The following is a 16,304-nucleotide window of genomic DNA, read 5'->3' as shown; positions in this document are numbered from 1 at the left end:
AGAGCTAAAAAGCAAATTTTCTTTCCACCTTTTTATCTTCATGGAGGCCCAGCTTTAAGGCATTTGAGTGATGCATTTCTACTTGGCCCAACAACTAGTTCCACTGGGGAAAAAAAAATCTTCAAAGTCCTTTTTTCCTCCTTGCAGGATGCACTATTGGGATCATAGTAAAAAGGAGCGCTGTTCCTGTGATAGGAGCAGACCTTTGTCTGTTTCAAAGCTTCAACATTTTCACTTCTGCTTCATTACCTTGTAGAAATTAAAATGGATCCCTCCTTAAAATGATTATCACCTATTTATTTGAATTGACAGATTTAATTTATAGTAAGACAGAGGGGCCAGGTGCAGCAGCTTATGCCTGTAATCCCAGCTTTGTAGGAGGTCGAGGTGGGTGGATCGCTTGAGTCCAGGAGTTCGAGACCAGCCTGGGCAACTTGGCAAAACTCCATTTCTACAAAAAAGAAAAACATTAGCCAGGGGTGGTGGCTTGCACCTATATTCTCAGCTACTCAGAAGCTGAGGTGGGAGGATCACCTGAGTCCAGGAGTTCAAGGCTGCAGTGAGTCCTGATTATGCCACTGCATATTCCAGCCTGGGCAACAGAGCAATACCCTGTCTAAAAAAAAAAAAAAAAAAAAAAAAAAAAGGGGGGCAGAAGGTTTCTAAATATTAGTGGAGCTCAATGTATTCATTATGGTTTTACTGGACAAGAACATTGAATTACATTGAATGAGGCCACCTTTGATATTTAGTGTTACTATTAGGTTAGTTCAGACAGTATGGTGGGGCTGGAAACTAGATTTTACATATTTCCCTGTGCTTACAATTGAGTGTACAACAATATTTGCTATTTGTAAATCAGGGTAGAAGTGATCAATTAAAAGCAATGTGCCTTATTGTGCAAGGTTTTCACATTTTAAAATGGCCTCTAATTACCTGATGGAAAGCTGAAGTTTATGACTTTGATTTATGTGATCATAAATTAGTTATAAAGTAAAGAAAAAGATTTGTCCTATTAAATTAAAAGTGTTTGACTAAATAGTTCATGCAAATTATTGCACAAATATTATAAAAAACTGACTTTCAACATAGATAGGACAAAGTTGCTATTTCAGCTATAGGTCAAATATTTTTATAAAATTTGTTATCTTTCTTTTGGCTATTTAATGTTCTGTAATTAAAAAGTAAATGATATATAAACTTTTAAAGTTTTCAAATCATGTTCAATGTACTTTCTTTTGTGTTTATATACAAACTGACCAAAGGTAATCCTTTGATAAATGTTAATCTTAATTATAAAAGAGTCTTCCCAAGTGCTTTTAGAAGGGCCTCAAAAAGTATAGAGGAACATAAGATAAACTAGTCACTATAATCTCTGAAATGGTCATTGCACTGCCTAACTCCAGTGCCTTGGAAACAGTGCCACCATTCATCAACCACAGCACCCTTTCCCTCTGAGCTTGCTCTCAGAATCCTTTAAACAGAGCATTCCAGGCAGCCCCTTCCAGTCAGTTGGGACCACCACACCAGAGAACATCTATTTGCCAAGCCAGGTCTAGACCATGGTACCCAATAACAATTTATATGACTTTATGTTGTTCCCATGTACTGTTTTAGTATTCAAATATTTTTATATTCAAACAAATTATTCAACTTTTGTTGCAGGGAAATCGTACATACAACTTAAAGCCTCCTGTTCTTGCACAGAATAATATAGGAAGAGTGAAAATGCACCAAAGCAATTTAAACTTCTCTATAGCCATCAGAGTGCTCAGTCTTTCATATAGTGGTGTCCCTGCAGTCAGCCTTCAGTATGATATCCAGTTATTAATCACCATTATCTTTGAACTAATATTCACATTAGGTGGCAAAAAAGCCTCACTAATGTTAGGACCTCAGAATTTAACAGCCAGTTAACTTTAAGGCCATTTTCCTTTAACAACGTGTAAGAAACATGGTGAACAACAAGATATTCAGGTCCCAGTTCATTAAAGTGGACAAGTTGAAGAATAGCTTTTAAAAACTTCCAGAATCCTGTACCCCATTGCTGCAAAATGCAGTCCCTGAGAGCCACATGTGGCATGCATCATGACCTGGAATGGCTTAACTCTCATGCAGGGCATCACACACCTTGGGGCAGTATTAAATTCTGTAAGTCATAAAAATGGTGGCTACATCTGTAAAACAGACACATAAAGGAACAGGGATTTAGTGGGAAAACTGTTTTATTTATCATGGGATCGCAATGATTATTGTCACCTTCAGGTAGATGGATACATGGGATATGAAGAGATAGACACAAGGTGGTGTTTAAAATGACAAGTAAACATGCACGGCATGCTCTTTCAGCCTGTCAACAAACATTTGCCTATTTGCGGATCCCAAATACAGGGGTGGGGATGGGATATGGGTGCGAGGAGAGAACATACACACACGTCTATCTATCTATATCTATATGTCTAGATCTATATCAATGATAACCTCATTATAAAGGAACAAGAGAGTCTTGCTGAAGTAGAAATTAGGTAACACTTTTTCTTATTAGTCTTTTGACCACTTAAGCTTTGAAAGAGGTTTTCAGTTTGGTGGGTGGGGAAGAAGAAGGTTTGGTATTTTGATATTTTATATGATATGTACGTTCTTATTGAAAAGCCTAGACATTTTTGTATCTTAGAGTGGATTTTGAACTCAGATAAATAACCTGGAAAAACTCGTATTACCTTTTGCCCAAGTCTTAAAAGATTGCATCCTCTTGTTTTAGAAATGTCTTTTCTCCCCTTTATGATATTCCTCTCAAATTTGGTTTGAGTGAGTTAAATTACCCACCCCTGCCCAGCATTCTTCAGTGTTACAGCTAATAGTAAGAACATGTTTTATATGTGTCTAAGCTTTCCCATTTAGGGAAGGTGAAGTAAGTTAATCTTACCTGTGGCATCTGGAAAATCAGGAAAACAGTGTGGCATAGCAGCCAACAACAGGAACTCTAGAAGCACACTGTCAGGACTGGAATCCTGGCTTGACCTGTTGTTACTCTAGGTGTGTAACCTTGGAAGTATTCTCTCAGCCCTACCTTCCTGTTCTGTGTAAGTAAGGCTATAATAACACTCTTATACTGGTTTACTGTGAGAATAAATGAGAGAAGACATAAAATTCTGTATTAGGCCATTTTCACACTGCTGATAAAGACATACCTGAGACTGGGCAATTTTCAAAAGAAAGGTTTAATGGACTTACAGTTCCATGTGGCTGGGGAGGCCTCACAATCACGGCAAGGAGGAGCAAGTCACATCTTACATGGATGGTAGCAGGCAAAAAGAGGAGCTTGTGCAGGGGAACTCCTCTTGTTAAAACCATCAGATCTCGTTAGACTTATTCACTATCATGAGAACAGCATGGGAAAGACCTGCCCCTATGATTCAGTTATCTCCCACTGGGTCCCTCCCACAACACGGGGGAATTATGGGAGCTACAAGATTAGATGTGGGTGGGGACACAGAGCCAAACCATATAAAATTCCATTGCACGGTGCCTGGCACCTAGTTAGAACTGAGAGTTAACTATTGTTAAATGGCATGCATTTATAAACTGAAGCCTTTAATTTTTTCTTCTATCAACATGCAAAGAATCCTTTTGTTTTGTTGGACCCTTTCAGCCATGTAATTTCCGCCTAAGGTATGAAGAAATGAGATGGTTATCATTTCTTTTAGGCAATCTGCTAGAAGGCAGTAAAGTAATTTTAGGCCATCATGTTTCTCTGTTGCATTGACTTCACTGCAGATTAACTTCTGGTAGACATACATCTTTCTATTGGTACATTTTTAAAAAACCAAAAGACATGAGATGTAATTCACATACCATAAAATTCACTGTTTTAAAGTGTATAGTTTGGTGGATCTTAGTATATTCACAAGGATGTGCAACCATCACCACTATCTAATTCCAGAACATTTTCATATTTTCCTCATTTCATATCTGTTAGCAATCACTCCCTATTTCCCCAGCCTCTCAGACCCTAGTAACTACTAGTACTACTGTCTGTCTCTATGGATTTATCTATTCTGGAAATTTCATATAAATTGAATCAAACAATATGTAACTTTTTGTGACTGGTTTCTTTCACTTAGCTGGATGTTTTGAAGGTTCATCCATGTTGTAGCAGGTATCAGAACTTCATTCCTTTTTAAGGATGACTAATACTCCATTGGATAGCTAGTCTGCATTTTGTTGATTCATTCATCACTTGATGGAGACACATGGTTTTACTCAGTTTCGTTTTTAGGGAAATCTTTGAAAGTAGTTTTCCCTTCATCAGAATACATAGTACATGTTTATACCCTTTTTCTCTTTAGATGAATTATTGTCAAATTTCTAAAGGGAAGTTTTGTAGGATTTGGATCAAAAAAATTAAAATCTGGATTTTATTTTAGAGGGAGTTAAATATTGTTCTTTCATTCATGTTAGTTCTTTTATATTTTAACTCTGAAGCTTCTCTGAACCTTTCTAGGGAAAAAGAGGAGCAGCTTACTCGTGTGACTGAAGTTCAGAGGTTGCAGGCCCAGCAGGCAGATGCCGCTCTGGAAGAGTTTAAGCGGCAGGTGGAACTGAACTCAGAGAAAGTCTATGCTGAAATGAAAGAGCAGGTAAGGAGGCCGCCACACCATCCCTTTTGAAAGTCACTCTCTCAGTAGGAAGGTACATTCTCATCTTAAATATGACAGAAACATTTCACTTTTTAAAAGAGCTGTGTCAAAATTAACCATACAATCGGGTCAGAGATTCAGAATGAGAAAGAGATGTTACCACTTGATTCATCCTTCAAGCGATGCCAGAATGATCATTTAAAAGTCCCCTGTATAAATGCAGTAATGGCAAGCATGTGCCTTGCTTTGGAAGGATAGATAAGCCTAAGAGAAAAATCCCGTGACTGATCAGTTTCTTTAGAGCAGGGGCTCCAGTTAACCATGTCTGTGTTTCTTCATGTTCTATAAATAGTGTCTTATTGATCAGTTACAGTAAATTATTTTCAACTGGCAGTTGTGAAGAACAAAGGCTGTCTCCAATTCTCATACAAGATGGGTGGTAGTTTTTTTTTTTTTTAGTTTTTAAAGAAAATACAAAATTTGTAAAAGAATAAAGGGAATTATTACGAATACCTGGGTACCCATTGCAAAGATGTAATAATTGTTAATGCTGTTTATATAAACTAAAACATTCAGGTGAAGCTTTAGTTTAATTTGTTATTCATGTCTAATCACATTATTCTTTCTTCCCTGGAGAAATCCACTGTAATTAATTGAGTGCATACAGTCAGCCCTCTGTATCCGTGTGTTTTTGTATCCATGGGTTCTGCCTCCACAGATTCAACCAACCATGGATCAAAAATATTTGGAAAAATTTGACAATGCTCCAAAAAGTAAAACTTGAATTTGCCATGTGCAGAGGACTATGTTGAATCCATGTGATAGAAGTGACATGTAGATGTTATATTAGGTATTAGAAGTAATCTAGCAATGATAAAGTACACGGGAGGATGTGCACAGGTTGTATGGAAGTACTAGATCATTTTATATAAGGAACTTGACTATCTGTGGATTTTGGTATCTGGAGGGGTTTCAGGAACCTATCACCCATGGATACTGGGGAGGGCTGCATTATTGCAGTTTATTTTATATGCATGTATAATGCCCACAGATAATATACATGTATATATTATTTATGCATTAATATGTTATAGGCATAAATGTTTTTTGTTTTTTAAAAAATTAGATGAATATGAACAGATTTTAAGTACTATTTCTGTTTGCCCTTTTGTATATAATAGTATGTATCTGTGTGCTAACCATGTTGTTTTAGTGCAATCTTTTTAACACTAAATTTATTTTATCATATGAATATACTGTATTTTATCAGCTCCCCTACTCAAGCATATTTAGTTTATTTTCAGTTTTTTCTGATTATAAAGAATATTTCAATACTCATTTATGATTTTATACTATAGTTATCTTCCTTAGGAGTCCCATGCACACACTGGGTGGGAGAAATATCCCTAAGGAAAGTTTCATGTTTGAATCTGACTGAGAACTGAGCCCTAGGTTATGGGATCCCTGGGGTATCACTTTTTTGGCCAGAAACCTCCGTGGCCAGTGGCACCTTTTCCTGAGTTTTGCTCAGGCCCACTGGGCTTATTCCACCCACTTGGCCTGACATGCTGCTCTTGGCTCATGCTACTGGCCTGGATCCCACACCTGCCAAGGGTGAGTCAGGCATAGAGCAGCAAGGGATGTGTGAGCAAGTGTGGGGTCTGGCCACTGTGCAGTCAGGTATGCCACCTGCTGCAGTGGGGTGGGCAGCTCCAGGTGCCAGCATGGGTGTCAGCTCTCTGCGAGGCTGTGACTGGACCAGGTATACTGCAAGCAGCTTCCACAGTTGTCACTGGGGAACGTGGTGGTACCTGAAGCTTGGAGATGCCAGGAACCACAGGAACCCAAAGAGGAAGTCATAGCCCTGGCTTGGGAGTGCCCTGGTCTGGGGTCCCCACAGGGCTGCAGCTCTTCTCTCCTTCTCTTTGCCTGCAACAAGGTGAGCAAGGGGACATGTTTCAGCCCTGTTTGTACTGTAGCTCTTTTAGCCCTGCCATTCGACAGGTCCTGAGTTCTTGTTCCGTGACTAGGAAAAATGAGGTATACAGACAAGTGGAGGGTGAGCAAGACAAAGAGGAGCTTTATTGAGCAATAGAACAGCTCAGAGGAGACTCATAGTGGCTAACTCCTTTCTGCAGCCAGGGTGTCCCACTGAGTGTTCAGCTCCTAGCAGAGAGGAGACCCTGGAGTGGTAAGCCCCTCTCTGCAGACAGGCAGTCCCATCATCTGTGCAGCTCTCAGCAGAGAGGAGGCCCTAGAGTGGGTTTCTCCTCTCTGTAGGCAGGTCGTCCTCTCATCTCCCCAGCTCTCAGTAGACAGGAGGCCATGGAGTGGGTTGCTCCTATCTGCAGCTGGTGGTCCCAATGTCTCTGCAGCTCTCAGCAGAGAGTAGGCCCTCGGATGAGTTGCTCCTCTCTGCAGCTGGTTGTCCTGACATCTGCAGCTCTTAGGAGAGAGGAGGCCCTGGAGTTGGTAGCTCCCCTCTGCAGCTGGTTGTCCCCACATCTGCTCTTGTCTGGCTGAGCCTGGGGCTTTTATGGGCCTCAGATGGGAGGAAGTGCACACTGATTGGTCCATGGGCAGCCATGGGCAGGCCCAGAAAAGGCACCAGGAGTTCCCACTCCAGTCTGTGGGACTTTAAGCCAGGCCCCCAGCCTTTAGGCCCTCCCTGGCCTGAAGCTAAGGCCTCACTAGGGACCCACCCCCTTATGAGCAGGAGCCTGTCTGCCCCCTGCTGCTGTTCATGGTGCCTAGGCTGTAGGTGCCAAGGGTTGCCTGCAGGCCAGCAGTGAGCTGCCATCAGCACCCCCTTGGCTTCCCTCCTATGCTTATTGGCAGCCAAAGTAAAGAGGTGGCTGAGGCAGCAGGAGGCTGGCATGTCAGTACTGCCCTGAGTGTGTGCCCACCTGGCTGGCTGCGACAGTACCCAGACTCAGCCCTAACTATGCTCAACATCAGAGTGGGCACGGACAGCAGGAAGAAGCCAGACAGCAGGAGCAAGCACTTCTGAGCCAGCTAGGGAAGCGGGGACCTTCTCCAGCCTCCAGGAGTGCGGAAATGCCTGGATCCACAGCCAGGGGATAGTAGGCTGAAACTGCACCATTCATGTTACATATAATGTAATGCATGTAATATACATGTATGTAATATGCATGCAGTTAAAAAAAATGTGGTGATTCCATTTTATACACAACCAAGGAGTTTTTTGCTTACAAAAACAATAGGAAAACATGTTCTTATATATAAGAGCTCATGTAATATATACCACATTTTTCTGGAAAAAATTTGTATGAAAACATGAACCAATCCAGAAATGAAGCATAAGACTTCCCACACATAAGGAACCATCATATGAAAGGGTGAGTAGAGAACCCTGGAACCCCAAAGAAGTAGAAACAAATTTAAATACTTGTTACACTTATACTTAGAATTCTAATATTAATTTATTTTTTGAAAAGGAAGGTATATAAAACAGAAAATACAAATGTATTAACAACTTGAATTTATATCCCTAGATTACATTAACAAGGACCAAAAGTAGATGAATAGCAAGAGTTGGAGAAGCAAAGTATACTAAAACTCTTTGTCATAAATATGTGAGACTCATAAGATTCTTAAAATTAGGGAAATGTAGGTAAAAATAATTTTGAAATGTTTAAATATGAGCATTAATAAAATTAGCAAGTTGTACTTTCTTATAAAAATCTTGAAAAGATAAAAAGCAAAGCTTGAGAGGAGATGCTGCCAAAGGAACAGAAGCAGAAATACTATAAAATGTCCAAAATAAGGTAGAGTATATAATTGTAATAATAAACATTAATAGGTTAAATTTTTCTAGTAAAATGGTATTGATTAGAATACTTAAATCCATGAATATGCTGTTTGTAGAAGTTATAACTAAAATAAAGTTAACACAAAAATTATATTAAATTGATGATGAAAATATATCACTTATATTCAGAAAAAAAGGAAAGTAGGATTGTAACACTGTCATACAAATTAGATCAATACAAGTCAATAAACTGGACAAAGGGATATATTTTTGCATGCTAAAGGCAAGAGTACTCAATTGAAATATGAAAAGATGTTAGGAATACATGGAGAAATGGACATAGATAATCATGGGATATTTTCATATGTTTTTCTCCATCTTTGACAGGTCAGTGGGTAAAATCCAAATGGGGTGTAACTAACAAATTATATGACAGCTATATTTTGACTTTTTCTTTTTTAGGATTTTATTTTTTTACTTTCACTTTTGTAGACATATGTTTCCATTTTATTCCAATAAGTACAGTAGTCCCACCTTATCCAAAGTTTCACTTTCCGTAGTTTCAGTTACCTTCCATCAACTACAGTCCAAAAATATTAAACGAGAAATTCCAGAAATAAAGAATTAATAAGGTTTACATTGTGCACTGTTCTGAGTAACTTGATGAACTTTCATGCCGTCCTGCTGTGTCCTACTCAAGGCATGACTCATCCTTTTATCCAGAATATCCATGCTGTATACCCTACCTGCCCTATACATTGCAGCTATATAGTAAAAAGCATAGTGCATATAGGGTTTGTTACTATCCAAAGTTCAGACATCCACTGAGGCTCTTAGAACATATGAGGAGGGACTACTGTACCTAGGAGTGGAATAGCTGATCAAGTTTAACATTTTTATTTACTTATGTATTTATTTTATATTTTTTTATTTTTTTATTTCAATAGGTTTTTGGGGCACAGGTGGTGCTTGGTTACATGAATAATTTCTTTAGTGGCGATTTCTGAGATTTTGGTGCACTCATCACCCTAGCGGTGTACACTGTATTCAGTGTGTAGTCTTTAAACCCTCACCTCCCCCACCCACCCTTCTTCCCTGAGTCCCCAAAGTCTATTGTATTATTCTTTTTTTTTTTTTTTTTTTTTTTGAGACGGAGTCTTGCTCTGTAGCCCGGGCTGGAGTGCAGTGGCCGGATCTCAGCTCACTGCAAGCTCCGCCTCCCGGGTTTAGGCCATTCTCCTGCCTCAGCCTCCCGAGTAGCTGGGACTACAGGCGCCCGCCACCTCGCCCGGCTAGTTTTTTGTATTTTTAGTAGAGACGGGGTTTCACGGTGTTAGCCAGGATGGTCTCGATCTCCTGACCTCGTGATCCACCCGTCTTGGCCTCCCAAAGTGCTGGGATTACAGGCTTGAGCCACCGCGCCCGGCCTATTGTATTATTCTTATGCCTTTGTGTCCTCATACATTAGCTTCCACTTATAAGTTAGAACATATGATGTTTGGTTTTCCATTCATTTAGAATAATGGTCTCCAATAACGTCCAAGTTGATGTGAATGCCATTATTTTGTTCCTTCTTATGGCCAAGTAGTATTCCATGGTGTGTGTGTGTGTTTGTGTGTGTGTGTATATATATATGTCTATGTGTGTATGTATGTATGTACATATATATATCACGATTTCTTTATCCACTCGTTGATTTATGGGCATTTGGGCTGGTTCCATATTTTTGCAATTGCAAATTGTGCTGCTATAAACATGTGTGCCCAAGTATCTTTTTCATATAATGACTTCTTTTCCTCTGGGTAGACACCTGGAAGTGTGATTGCTGAATCAAACAGTAGATCTACTTTTAGTTCTTTATGGAATCTCTACAGTGTTTTCCATAGTGGTTGTACTACTTTACATTCCCATCAGTATTTGATATAATTTCGATTTTCTTAAATTTACTGAGACTCATTTTGTGGCCTATTATGGTCTATCTTGGGGAATGTTCCATGTCCTTCTGAATGGAGTGTATATTCTGCAGTTGTTGGGTAGAATGTTCTGTAAATATCTGTTAAGTCCATTTGTTGTAGGGTATAGTTTAAATTCATTGTTCTTGTTGACTTTCTGTCTTGATGACCTGTGTAGTGCTGTCAGTGGAGTATTAAAGTACCCCACTATTACTGTGTTGCCACCTGTCTCATTTCTTAGGTCTGGTAGTAATTGTTTTATACATTTGGGAGCTCCAGTGTTAGGTGCATTCATATTTAGAATTGTGATATTTTCCTGTTGGACTAGTCCTTTTGCCATTATACAATGTCCCTGTTTGTCTTTTTTAACTGTGGTTGCTTTAAAGTTTGTTTTGTCTGATATAAGAATAGCTACTCCTGCTTGCTTTTGGTGTTTATTTACATGGAATATGTTTTTCTACCTCTTTACCTTAAGTTTATGTGAGTCCTTATGTGTTAGGTGAGTCTACTGAAGACAGCAGAAATTTGGTTGGTGAATTCTTATTGATTCTGCCATTCTGTATCTTTTAGGTGGAGCATTTAGGCCATTTACATTCAATGTCAGTATTGAGATGTGAGGTATTATTCTATTCATCATGCTATTTGTTGCCTGAATACCTACTGTTTTTTTTTTCATTATGTTATTGTTATATAGGTCCTGTGAGATTTATGCTTTGGTGTATTTAGAGGATTTGTTTCAAGATTTAGAGCTCCTTTTAGCAGTTCATGTAGTGGTGGCTTTGTAGTGGTGAATTCTCTCAGCATTTGTTTGTCTGGAAAAGACTGTATCTTTCCTTCATTTATAAAGCTTAGTTTCACTGGATACAAAATTCTTGGCTAATAATTGTTTTGTTTAAGGAAACTAAAAATATGACCCCACTCCTTTCTAGCTTTTAGGGTTCCTGCCAAGAAGTCTGCTGTCAATCTGATAGGTTTACCTTTCTAGGCTACCTGATGCTTTTGGTCCCAGCTCTTAAGATTCTTTCCTTTGTCTTGACTTTAGATAACCTGATGACTGTGTGCCTAGGTGATGATCTTTTTGTGATAAATTTCCCATGTGTTCTTTGTGCTTCTTGTATTTACATATTTAGGTCTCTAGCAAGACTGGGGAAGTTTTCCTCAATTATTCCCTCAAATATGTTTTCCAAACTTTTAGATTTCTCATCTTCCTCAGGAACACCATTTATTCTTAGGTTTGGATGTTTAACTTAGTCCCAAACTTCTAGGAGGCTTTGTTCATTTAAAAAAATTTTTTTTCCTTCATCTTTAATGGATTGGGTTAATTTGAAAGCCTTGTCTTCGAGCTCTGAGGTTCTTTCTTCTGCTTGTTCAATTCTATTAACTGAGATTTTCCAGTGCATTTTGCATTTCTCTGAGTGTGTCCTTGATTTCCAGACATTATGATTGTTTTTTATATATGCTGTTTCATTGAAAACTCTTCTTTTGTATTCTGTATCACATTTTTGATTTCTTTATGTTGGACCTCACCTTTCTCTGATGCCTCCTTGATTAGCTTAATAATTGACCTTCTGAATTCTTTTTCTGGCAATTCAGAGATTTCCCCTTGGTTTGGATCCATTGCTGGTGAACTGGTATGATCTCTTGGAGGTGTTAAAGAAGCTTGTTTTGTCATATTACCAGAATATTTTTTCTGGTTCCTTCTTATTTGGGTAGACTATGTCAGAGGGAAGATCTGGGGTTTGCTGCTGTTAAGATTATTTTGTCCCATGGGGTGCTCCCTTGATATGGTGTTCTCCCCCTTCCCCTAGGAATGGGGCTTCCTAAGAGCAGAGCTGTAGTGATTGTTTTTGTTTTTCTGGGTCTAGCCACCCAGCAGAGCTACCAGGCTGTGGGCTGGTACTGGGGAGTGTCTGGAAAGAGTCCTGTGATGTGATCTGTCTTTACATCTTGCAGCCATGGGTACCAGGACCTGCTGTGGTGGAAATAGCAGGGGAGTGAAGTGGACTGTGTGAGGATCCTTGGTTCTGTTTTTGTTTAGTGCGCTGGTTTTGTGTTTGGCCTCCAGCCAGGAGGTGGCACTTCAAGAGTGCATCAGTTATGGTCCTATAGGGAGGATGCAAACTTGCCCTAGGGACATTGGCTTAAGTCTTCCTTTTTCTCAAGCGGTGGGCAGGGCCGTAGAGTTCACAAAAGATTACGACCTTTGTCTTCTGATACCAGGTTAGGCAGAGAACGACTACCAGGTGGGGGCAGCGATAGGCATGTCTGAGCTCAGCCTCTCCTTGGGTGGGGCTGGTTGTGACTGCTGTGGGGGATAGGAGTGTGGTTCCCACTCGAGTGGAGTTATATTTCCAGGGGGATTATGGCTGCCTCTCCTGAGCCATACAGGTCACCAGGGAAGTGGGGGAAAGCCAGCAGTCACAGGCCTAACCCTGCTCCCGCACAGCCCTCAGTCCTAAAGGCCAGTCTAACTCCCACTGTACCCTTCTAACAGTACTGAGTCTATTTCCAGGCATCTGGCAATCAGGGCTGAGAACTTGCCCCAGACCATGAGCCTCCCATTGAGAAAGCAAGCCTGCAGCAGTGATCCAGTTCTTTCCAAGGGCCTGTGGATTCCCTCAGCTTTCCTGCTATGTTCCTGCAGTAGTTCTTGGAGCGAAAGTTCACGATGTGAGTCCCCACACACTGCTCTGGCTGTCGGAGAGGAACTGCAAGCTAGTCCTGCCTCCTGTCTGCCATCTTAATCTGTATTTCAACTTTCCACCATTTAGACACAACATATTAAATCTCTGTTCTCATAAAACAGTTAACAGACTTAGTAGACTGTAAGGGAACCCTCAGTATATTTCTAAAACTTAACATGTCCAAGAACACATATTTCTTACCACAATACAATAAAACTGGAAATTAAATTTCAGTTAAGATTGCTACATTAGACTTCACCAAAACTAAAAACTTTTGCTCTTTGAAAGACATCATTAAAAAAACAAAAACAAGGCATACCAGAAAATGGAAGACAAGGCTTACAATACATGTATTTCAAAGAACTTGCATCTAAAATATAAATGAAATCTTACAACTCAATAATAAAAAGACACCCCAATTAAAAACAGGCAAAAGATTTGAACAGACACTTCACAGAAGAAGATATACAAATGACTAATAACCACATGAAAAGATGCTCAATATCATCATCATTCATCAAGGAAATGCAGATTAAAATCCAAAATGAGATGCCACTACACGTTCATTAGAATGACTAAGATGATAAAGACTGGTTGACAATACCAAGTGCTGACAAAGTTGTGGTGCAACTGAAGCTCTTATACACTGCTGATGGGTACATAAAATAGTACAGCCACGTTAGAAAGCTGCCAATTTTCTTAAAATGCTAAATACACAATGACCATATGTCAGTCATTCCATTCCTATGTATTTAAGAGAAATAAAGACATGTCTAGACAAAGACTAGTGCACACATACTGACAGTAGATTTGTTCATAAAAGCTCAAAACTTGGGCAACCAAAATATTCCTCAGAAGGTGAAAGGATAAATGAAATGTGGTATGTACAATGAAATATTACTCAGCAGTGAAAAGGAATGAATTATTGATACAACAGCATGGATGGATCTCAAAATCGTACTGAATGAAAGAATATGCAAGCAGAAAGAGTATATACTGAATGTTTTGTAATCTCTGATTCCTGTTAGAATTCCCAGTTCTTTTCAGTGAGAAAGTCTTGTCTCATCTTCTGTGGGCGGATTCCAGTTTCAGTTGTTTCAAAGCCTTTGCTGTGCTTCTTTGGATCTGTTTGTACTTGTGCCACTCCTGGGTGCGTCTGAGACTTGGGTGATGATTTAAATCACCCCACCCAATGACTGCAGGCACTCATGGAACATTCTCCAGGATAGCCATATGCTTGGATACAAGACAAGTTTAAAATTTAGAAGAGTTGAAATATGAAGTGTATTCTTTGACCTCGACAATAATAAATTAGAAGTAAACAACAAAAGAAAATCTGGGAAATCCTCACATGTTTGGAAATTAAATAACCCAATTTTAAATAAGTAATGGGTCAAAGAAGGTATTACAAGGGAAATTAGAAAATATTTTAAAGTGAATTAAAACAAAAATATGGCATATCAAGATTTATAGAATGCAGCTAAAGCAGTGCTTAGAGAAAAATTTATAGCTTTAAACACCGATATCCAAAAATAAAGTTCTCAAATCAGTAACCTAAACTTCACCTGATGAAACCAGAAAAAGAAAAGCAAAGCAAGCTTCTAAGCAAGTGGAAGAAAGGATTAAAAACAAATAAAGATTAGAGCAAAAGCTAAGATTTAATACATAAAAATATGGAAAATTAATGAAGCCAGGTATTGGTTCTTTGAAAAGATCAACCAAATTGACAAACTTTAGCATGACTGACAAACTGTAAAAATGAGGAGTTGGAAATTGCCAAAGTTAGGAGTCAAAGGATAGGATACCACTATTGATTTTATAGAAAACAAAAGGATTATAAAGTGATATTACTAAAAACTTGGTATTCCAACAATTTGTACAACATAGATAAATGAACAAATTTCTAGAGAGATACAAATTATCAAAACTGTCCCAAGAATAGAAAATCTGAATTGAAATAGAATAAGAAATTTAATTGCCAATTAAAGTATTCTCACAAAGAAAAGTCTAAGACAAATGGCTTCACTGGTGAATTATATCAACTATTTAAAGAAGAAATAATTTTAATTCTTTGAAAACTCTTTCAGACTATTGAGGAAGAAGGAATACTTCTCAGTTAATTCTGTGAGGCAAGTATTACTGTGATATCAAAGCCAGACAAATATATCACTATTAAACTATAGATTGATACCTGTCATGAAAGTAGTCACAAAAGCCCTTCATGAGATTTTGGTAAACGGAATCTAGCAACATATGCAAACAATTATACACCACAACCAAGTGGGATTTATCGCAGGAATCCAAGATTGTTTTAACGTTAGGAAATCAATTAATGTTACACAGCATGTTAATAGAATAAAGGAAAAAAATCACATGATTGTCTTGATAAAGGCTGAAAAAGCATTTGAAAAAATCAAGCACAATCTATGATTTTAAAAATTCTTGGCAAATTAGGACTAGAAGCAAATTTACTCAATCTAATAAAGGACATCTATGAAAACTCCACAGCTAATAAAATTAATGTTGAAAGATTTAATTCTTTTCCTCCTAAGAACAAGGCAAAGATGTCTGCTTTTGCCACTTTTATTCAACATTGTATTGAAAGTTCTAGCCAGTGTACCAAGGCAAAATAATAGTAATAATAATAACAATAATAATAATAGTAATGTATCCAGAATGGAAAGAAAGAAGTACAAATATATCAAATATTATGATCCTGTATAGTGAAAATTCCACAAAATCTATTAAAGATATACTAGAACTAATACCTGATTTAAACAAGCTTACAGGATAAAATATGTAAAAATCGCACTTTTATATACTATCTGTGAAATATTTGAAAATGAAATTAAGAAAACCATTTAATTCATAATGACATTGAGAAGAATAAAATATTTACAAGTAAACAAAATAAATTGAAGACTTAAGCATTAAAAACAAAATATTCCTGAGAGAAATGTTAAAAATATCTAAATAAGAGGAGAGCTATTCTCTGTTTATGGATTACAAAGCTCAATATTGTCAAGATGGTAATTCTCCCATAATTGACCTATAAATTCAGTGCAATTTCTTTCAAAATTCCAATGTAATTTTTGGTAGAAATTGACAATAAGAAATCTTTATTTTCACTGGTAAAGTTTAAAAAAATTAAAACAGCAATAAGCTATTTTCCACCTAACTCACAGATAGAAATTCGTGAAGGCCTAAGGAAACAGGTAGTGACATGCATTTCTGCTGGGCATGTGAAGTTGTGTAA

The 16,304-nt window shown here is 38.2% G+C and overlaps 1 protein-coding gene across 41 annotated transcripts in view; it reads left to right on the top strand.

Moving 5' to 3' along the window:
- Nucleotides 1-16,304, top strand: part of CEP112 (centrosomal protein 112) — a 537,142-nt gene that overhangs the window by 201,800 nt on the left and 319,038 nt on the right. For all 41 annotated transcript variants that reach the window (XR_012426034.1, XR_010581949.2, XR_012426035.1 and 38 more), the window contains one exon: nt 4,505-4,640. Coding sequence is in view for 38 of the 41 variants with exons in the window: in XM_074020167.1 (XP_073876268.1) it covers nt 4,505-4,640 (136 nt within the window). In the remaining 3 variants the exon portion in view is untranslated. The remainder of the gene's footprint in view (nt 1-4,504; nt 4,641-16,304) is intronic.

This window comes from Macaca fascicularis, chromosome 16 (genome assembly GCF_037993035.2).
Source record: "Macaca fascicularis isolate 582-1 chromosome 16, T2T-MFA8v1.1".
NCBI lineage: Eukaryota > Metazoa > Chordata > Mammalia > Primates > Cercopithecidae > Macaca > Macaca fascicularis.
This window is presented reverse-complemented; position numbering and strand designations above follow the sequence as displayed.